This window comes from Castanea sativa, chromosome 1 (assembly GCF_040712315.1).
Source record: "Castanea sativa cultivar Marrone di Chiusa Pesio chromosome 1, ASM4071231v1".
In the NCBI taxonomy this organism is placed as follows: Eukaryota; Viridiplantae; Streptophyta; class Magnoliopsida; order Fagales; family Fagaceae; genus Castanea; species Castanea sativa.
The window spans coordinates 10,775,343-10,784,058 of record NC_134013.1 but is presented as its reverse complement, the minus strand read 5'-3'; the positions used below and the strand labels follow the sequence as shown (position 1 = coordinate 10,784,058).

Sequence of the window (8,716 nt, the reverse complement as noted above, 5' to 3'; positions counted from 1 at the left end):
CTTACAGATGTGATAGACACACAATAAATAGGTACTTTGTATATATAATAAGAAATCTGCAAATAATTAAAAACTCATAGACCAAATGCGCGAATGATGAATGATTCAGATCAAGTCTTGTGTTTGACATAATCTCTTTAAAGCAAATTTCGCCCCTCACACAATTTATGGTGCTTTGAGACTTATAGACGTTTGCCTCTTAGGATAAAATAATCTACAACACGAAGAAGAAGCACACTAGGTTCATGCTTTGCGAATTACTCTGTCTTTTTCTCTCTCTTTGACTCAAATAAATGCAAAAAATTATTTTCTTTCTAAGAGAGTTTTTTTCCCCCCAAAAAGTCAGTTTGCATGAATGAGGGATTATGTATTTTTATATGTCAGTGAACAGACACACTATTCAAAATAAAAACTTCTATGTACTAACTAAAAAAAAAAAAAAATTATTATTTGAACAAGAGGGCTCAATTCACATATGCCAAAGCCCAACCCAACATTCAGCCCACGAGCAAATAAACTCATATATTATTTCTTTTCTTTTTTATGTGGGACTCAAGATTTTCATCATTCTAAATAATATCTTTAAGTGAACAAATTAAATGTCAATTTCTTATTCACTCAATACTATTTTTCCAACATAAATTTGACATGCTTTCTATTAAATAAATAAATAAATACTTTTTTTTAATTAATAAGGTCTGATCTTTTAAAAAATAAATCGGTTTCATTTTTTTTTTTTCGTTGATAAGAAATCGGTTTCATAATAACATATGTGTAGGCGTAAGGCGTGTAGCATGTTAATCTTGTGCAAATTATTTTTTTCGGAAATAATTAAATTTACAGAAAAAAAAAAAAAAAAAAACTGAACCGCCCACGTACGTGGACCTTATCAGCGAAGACCGCGTACTCTTAATATACACCGTTGATTTAAGATTGACTCGGGGTGAGTCACCACAAGCACGACTCAGCCAACATTTTGTCTCACAAAAGAAACACAACTCGTCCACGCTGGCAATCCTAGTCGCACACATAGCAACCAATAGCATACAATCCCCTCACAAAAAAGCCACCAATCAGAGAGCTTCACACGGATCAGTGCCTTTTCAAAAATACAAATCCTTCTCCTAAATGCCGTTGCGGACTTGAAGTCCACGCCGCCCTCTCCTCCTATATATAACATCTTGTACTTTCAATAAATCCCACATTCACATCCAAATCTCAGTTTCTCTCAGAAAAATCAAAACCCTAACTTCTTGTTCTTCTCCGCTTTTTGTTCTCCGATTCCGATCTGAAGAGAGATGGCTCGTACCAAGCAGACTGCTCGTAAGTCCACCGGAGGAAAGGCTCCAAGGAAGCAGCTTGCCACTAAGGTGTGTTTCTCTTAGGGTTTTCTTCTGAGTCCGATTCTTCATTAGTTGAAAATAATTCCTTCGATTTTCTCTCTTGGAAAAAAAAATTGCTTAATTTCTCTCTCTTTACGTGAAATTTCTTTAGAAACAAACATGACTTAGGGTTTTGAAATTTTTCTTGAATTTAATTCCGAGAATCATGTAGATGTGAAATTAGGGTTCTGAATTTTGACTTTATTTTTGTTAATTTTAATAGTAAATAATTCCTTCGATTTTCTCTCTAAGAAAAAATATTGCTTAATTTCTCTCTCTTTTAGTGAACTTTCTTTAGAAACAAACATGACTTAGGGTTTTGAAAATTTTCTTGTATATAATTCCGAGAATCATGTAGATATGAAATTAGGGTTCTGAATATGACTTTATTTTTGTTAATTTTAATAGAATATAATTCCTTCGATTTTCTCTCTAGGAAAAAAATTGCTTAATTTCTCTCTCTTTTTGCGAACTTTCTTTAGAAACAAACATGATTTAGGGTTTTGAAATTGATTTAATCCCGAGAATCATATAGATATGAAATTGGGGTTCTGAATTTGACTTTATTTTTGTTAATTTTGTGAAGGCTGCAAGGAAATCTGCACCCACAACTGGTGGAGTGAAGAAGCCCCATCGTTATCGTCCCGGAACTGTTGCTCTTCGGTAATTATTTTTCTTAAAATTCAAACTTTTTTAATTAATAAGTCGGTAATTATCCTTCGAAACCCTAATTTTCTTCTGGATTTTAAACAGTGAAATCCGTAAGTACCAGAAGAGTACAGAGCTTTTGATCCGCAAGTTGCCCTTCCAGCGTCTTGTTCGTGAAATCGCACAGGACTTCAAGGTTTGTTAATATCCCTCCCCTCTGTTTGGCTGCCGAGAGAATTGTCTTATATATTTCTCTTGGTTCTTTTTGTGTGTGAATTGTTGTTCTTATATCAAATTCTATATTTTTTCAGACGGATTTGAGGTTCCAGAGCCATGCTGTTCTCGCTCTTCAAGAGGCCGCGGAGGCTTACCTTGTGGGTCTTTTCGAGGACACCAACCTGTGCGCTATCCATGCCAAGAGGGTCACCATTATGCCTAAGGACATCCAGCTCGCAAGGAGGATCCGTGGTGAACGTGCTTAAGCGTATCGGGCTTAGTTAATTTTAGATTGGTTATGCTTAGTATTTGCTTTTGATTTTGTATAGGATATAAAGAAAGGCTAGGATATTGAGGCAATTGCCTTTAAAGCTTTTATATTTGCTTGGTTAAGAACAAGGTTTAATTCTTCGTTAATCTCTTTTGAATTCAATGATTTGACTATTTTATTCGTTTTTCATTTATCGTGTTGTTATTTTTGCTTGTGAGCCTCTGATTAAACTCTAATTTGATTGATAGTCTATTTGATATTGTGATTGCAATCTCTAATCAACCTGCGATTGAGCAATCCCATCCCATTTGTCTGTGTTTGCTGCCCCTCGCATTTCGTTTGTGGTTTTGTATCTGGTTTCCTTCTACTGCTATGCTGCAAAAAAAGAAAAGAAAAGAAAAGAGAGGCTCTTACAAACAAAAAAGCGTAATTGCCCCCTACAACACAATTAGCCATAACATCTTCTAAAAAATGTATATAGTCAATCCCGAGGACTACGTCCACATTGACCCACATCATATATTTTTTCTACTTAGACTTTCATCTCAATACAGCCCGTGACCCTTCAACCAAACTGTTGTCATCTTAAACTGATGGAGATATGCCTCACCCTAAACTGATGTGCCAAACTTTTGTTATCTTAAACTGATATAGTGATTTGTCACTTCCTAAACTGATATGCCTCATCTTAAATTGATATGCCATGTTCATGAATTCATTTCTTTTGTCCCGTGTTCATGTCTTCGTCTTGCTATTCTCTTTGCTAAACTGATCTGCTGCGGCAATGAGTTTTCTTCTCTTAGCATTCGTTATCATCTTTACCCCATATATGGATGTTACTTTAGGTTTGTTTGTTTATTTGTTTTGTTTTGTTTTCTTTTTTTAACTTTTGACAGTGAGGTATGTCAAAAAAATTTACCATTATTTATGAATATGCATTTTTTCCCCCCTAAGATTTTGATGTTTAATACGCATCACCAAAACTGCCATTTGAAGCTTCAATTGCCACATTATGAGCTTGACATATGAAAGTCTAAAATTGCCACATCTACCCAATATCTAAGCTATGCAGGGGTTTAGCAATTTTAAGAAAGTCTAAAATCTATTTTGACGTAAGAAAAGATTTGTATTTTTAGAATATGGGTACAATAACTAAGCTATCGAAGAAGGGGATTAGCAATTTCAAGAAAGTCTGAATTTCTACAAATTGGCTAAAAAAAAAAAAAAAATCCCAAATAAAAACTCCTAGTTACACACATAGTTGTGATTTTTGTTTGCTACTGTTTGCTATTTTTCTAATGAAATATTATTCAGCCAAAAAGAAGAATTTCTGATCCAGTTCTATAATAGAACTAGTTTGGTTTAAATATTAAACTCTTTGGATAATAATTGCACCAAGGTCTAGTAATATACATTAATTAATATATTAAAAGCCAAGGTCAGATGAAAGCAAATTAGGATCCAAATTGAATTTTAATTGGAGTTTAATAGTGTGTTATATGTCTCATCTAATTTTTAATTTTTGTTCTAAGTAAATTATTGAGTCAACTAATAAAAGAGTCTACATCTAATTAAATTTTAAATTGGATTTCAATTGAAATCTAATTTTGAAACTCTGTTTAATTTTTAAATTTTTGTTACACCTAAATTATTAGGAACAAGAAACGAAGAGTCTAAATTTAATTAAATTTCAAATCATACACTAACCCAGCTTTTTGTTTAAATCCTAAAGTCCGTCCAAACTAATATCAAACTTGCTTATATTCAATCAAGATCATGTCCACATTTGTTATGGGCTTTATATTCAAATTTCTGTGAGTTATAAAATTTTAAAGGCTTTCTAATGGGCCTATTTCAATCTGCCTAACGTCTGTGTTTAAAGCTTTCCAAACATCGCCTTACAAAATGCGAAGTGCCCATTTCTTACAACAACTTTACATGTTGATGGGCCCTTATATATCTTAGTTACATGCCTTACAAACGATCGACCGTCCATAGAGCATGAACTAAGTGGTACGGCTAACTCAGCACCCCCCACACGATTATACATGGAGAAACTTTTGCATTATGGCAGTTTGTTCCCATCCCTTGGGGCTCAAAGAACAGGAAAAAATATACCCAGCATCGGTATATGCTTCTCCTTTCTCATAATTGGTAGGTTCTGCAGTGAGTTGAATAACATAACTACGTCCACATACAGTCGCGACTGTTCGAATAAATGTTCAAAGAAGGAGCATCTTATTGTTGTCGATGTCTCAGTCAACATAATGCTTGGTTAAGGACAAACTTCATTAATTTCGTTATGTAATTTCTTTGGCTTAGGAACGTCTCCATTGACATGTCTCCATAGACGATGCTCTTTCATAATGTGTTTCACAGCATAGGCCCATTGATTGTTGTTGTGATTGTTCAATATCAGGTGCTGCAGGTGCTTCTTATATGATTTTTTTTTTGTTTGTGTGTGTGTTTGTTGTCTATTAGGTTTGTGTATTTATATGGTTTCTGAGAAGAAAATTAATAATGCTTGTTAAAGAAAAAACTCCATTTCTTTATCTAATTTCTTATGCTTAGGAATAGGGGCATAGCTCGGAATGTTCGCTTGGGGGGCCGAGTTGTAGTGTTGATACAATAATTATACTTCATAAATCTATTGAATACAAAATTATCAACTTTGATTAATTGTCATATTATTAAACATTAATAAATATACAAAAATTATCTAATTAACAATAGACATATTACATATATAATAATATAAAAAAAATTACACCAAAATTATGTTAGAAGATAATCATTCATAGAATAAATTAATTTCATCAATTTTTACTCAATTATATTGATGTGTTATTCACACTTAAGAAAAAAAAAACCACTATTATTTACTATTAAATCATCATTATTCATATTATTAAAATTTTCCTATATTTTTTTAATGAATTATTTTGCACCTAATTCCAAATCCCAAAAAAATGATGATATACTAAGTTACTAATTGAGAAGAGACGTAATATAGTAATATACTATCATATAGCTATAGAAAAAAAAAATGAACACCACAATTTTAAAAAACAAAGCATATATATGTATATATATATTTTTTATACAAGATAGAATTTCTACTCTAATCTAAGTGTATATATGTATGAAGTTCCCTCTTGGAGACTTGAACCCCGGTCCTTGCCCCCCACACCTCACAAGCATTTATACTTGTAGAGTGACCACCGCATCAAGGGGGAGCGGTGGTCAAAGCATATTCTTAAAAATCTAAACACCCATACAAACTTTGATGGTTTTGTCTTGAGTGTGTTGAGAATCTTGAGATGAGATGAGTTAATAAGAATTAAATAATGGGTTGGCAACACCATAGAGGAAAACAAGCAAAAACACTTGTAGGCTATAGTTTTCTTGACAATAGAATGAAGGGGGAAAAGTAAAGTTATGTTTTGAAATGGTTAATGGGTTGACATTTATGCTACTTGGAGAGAGTAGTTACTAATCATTGGATTAATTATAAGTGTTTGGAGAATTGAATGGGCTAAGTATTATTTTATTTGAGGACAGTCTTCCTTTAAGCTGTTGGACAGGTACAACTTTGAGGAACAAATGGGAGGGCCGGTTATATTTTTTAGAATTGCCCATATCATTTTGTTATGTATACTATAGAAGAAATTTTAGATTTTGGGGGGCCATGCCCCCCCCCCCCCAAGGCATAACGTGCCTCCACTTTAAGAGCTCACACTTTCTCATTTAAGAGTTGGTCCCCCTATGAGAAAAACTTGGCCCCTCCTCCAATACGTAGCCATAAAAATGCCCCACCCCAAATTCCTACTTTTCTTCTTTTCTACTTTTCCTTTCCTTCTCTATAAGACATGTAAAGCCATATCCCACATTTTTTTTCTTCTTGAGTGAGGCCATATCCCATAGCTATTCAAAGACCTATGTTGTATTGGTGTGGGAATTATCATTAGAGAGTAAAGAGACTGTGAGAGTACATTATTAGACTATTAGTAGGAATGAAATTGATTTTGAATTTATTTTTGACCATAGTAGTCTAATTTGGTCGAATTTAATTGCTATTTATTTTATCGTTGTTTATAGTGACTTTGTTATATTTAATTTCTATAAATATTATTTCTTGTAGATGTAGTCTAATTTTGGTTAAATTTCATGTTTTTTTCTAAAACTAATGCAGGAAGACATGTATATATGTATATATGTCATACTTTGTATTTTTCTTGAATTGCAAATCAATATGATAATATTACCTCGGCCCCCCCAACCAAAAGCCAAAAATTTCTAGCTATGCCTTGCCCCCAAGGAGCTATGTGGCTCCATCCTCGCTTAGAACTCTCCATTGACATGTCTCCATGGACAACGCTCTTTCATAAAATGTTTCATAGTATAGGCCCATTGATCGTTGTTATGTTTGTCAAGAATTATGGAAACTTGGAAATCGACAACAAATTTTTTTCAAAGTGAAAAATCAATCGGGGACTGAGGGAATTTTTTTGAAAAATCAAATCTATTTAATAAGAAAATTCAGTTTCTGTTTAATTTTTTATTATTATTATCATAAATTGACTCAGTAATTTTAACTGAATGAGAAATTTTAAAAAAAATGGTGGATAACTGACGTGATCTACATGAGGAGTATATAATTTCTTTATCGAAAGATTGTTTAACATCAATCAAAGTTGTTGATGTCACTACTAGTGTCATGTTGATGTCACATGAGGTGGTGCATGGGCACATGAGGCAGCAAGGCGCAAGGGAAGGCAATGCCTGAGAATCTAAGAATGGCACATGATGATGCAGAGTGCCCAAAAACTTCTGACAATTAGAGATCGACCCTTGTGGTTGTTTTTATTAAAAATGCTGGAAATTGGCAGATTTGTGAGGATGACAATCTTGCACCCAACAACTGACCTAAAAACAATATGCGGATCTGTACAGGCAATGTGTGGGCGACTTATGTTGGTGACTATTTGGAAAAAAAAAAAAAATCTTTGAATGATGAATTTATTCTTGTAAGCATCCAACTTCGTGTTGGTTGGTACAATGCCTCAATTAAGAGAACTTTTTAGTATATGATGATATTGCAATAAACATAAAAGTAATAAAAGAGAGTAAATTCGATAGAAAAAAAAGGAATTGTGACTAACAACTAAATCAAAAGACACAAATTGATGAATGCTTACTTGAATCTAATTGAAGATAACTTAAATACAAATGTTGAAGATCACTAAATTTCCTACAACGATAGAAGAACTACCCTATCTCTAAAAAGGCATGTTGACTTGAAGAAGTTTTCTTTAATGTGCTTGGTAGGCTGTTGTGTTCTTCTTCATGGATGATAAGAGTTATTTGTCCTATTTGTAGTCCTAATAAGACGAAGTTATTTGTCCCTATAAAGACGAAGTTACAAACAAACACATTACAATTTTACAAGTAAAAACGTAACATGTTTGACCCTAGATCTAACATGAAAAACAAATGCCAAATAGTGAATAATGTATATTTGCTTTGCAGTTCACCGAAAGGTCCAAAATCATTTATCTAAAAAAGATGATGAACGAGAGAAAAGCCACATCAAGTGGAAGTTTGTACCATGTCCCTAATGTAGGACCAACCATGTGAGAACTTTTTTTTTTTGAGGGTCTACCATGTGAGAACTTAAATTCTTCGAAAGTGTAGTCTCCATAGCTTTGAATGAATCCAAAGTATTTCTGTACCATGATGCAGTTAGCTAGAATAGAAATTATGCAAAGGGTTTAAAAAATAAAATGGACCAGTTGATTAGTCACTCTGTGGTGAGAGAAAGGTGTTCTCAAAGTGGGACTAGGAAGGTAGACCCAAAGACAGTAACTCATATAGGCTAAGGCTATGTATCCCACACCGACTATCCGTGAATCAATTTTAATGAATAAATAACCCGTGACATTCTGATTGCAGTTTATAATAATTTACCTTGATATATTATTAACTCGTTTCAAGACAAGAATCACCAACTCCTTTTTTGGAAAATGAACATGTCCTACGCGGCCATACCTTTGCTTAATTTGATTAATTATTTATATAGTTGCGTTATTTATGTATCATGAAAGTTGTCTGTAATCATTAGTTTCACTGTTTTTTTAAAAAATTCAGATTCTTTATGTTTATATTGGAATTGGACCATGCATGAATGTGACACACAGAA

The 8,716-nt window shown here is 33.2% G+C and overlaps 1 protein-coding gene across 1 annotated transcript; it reads left to right on the top strand.

Moving 5' to 3' along the window:
* Window positions 1-1,136: 1,136 nt before the first annotated feature.
* LOC142616560 (histone H3.3) lies at window positions 1,137-2,706 on the top strand. Its single transcript, XM_075789387.1, has 4 exons — window positions 1,137-1,370; window positions 1,969-2,045; window positions 2,136-2,226; window positions 2,342-2,706. Exons 1-4 carry the CDS (start codon window positions 1,299-1,301, stop codon window positions 2,510-2,512), a joined length of 411 nt encoding a protein of 136 aa, XP_075645502.1. The 5' UTR covers window positions 1,137-1,298; the 3' UTR covers window positions 2,513-2,706.
* The last annotated feature ends 6,010 nt before the right edge of the window (window positions 2,707-8,716 follow it).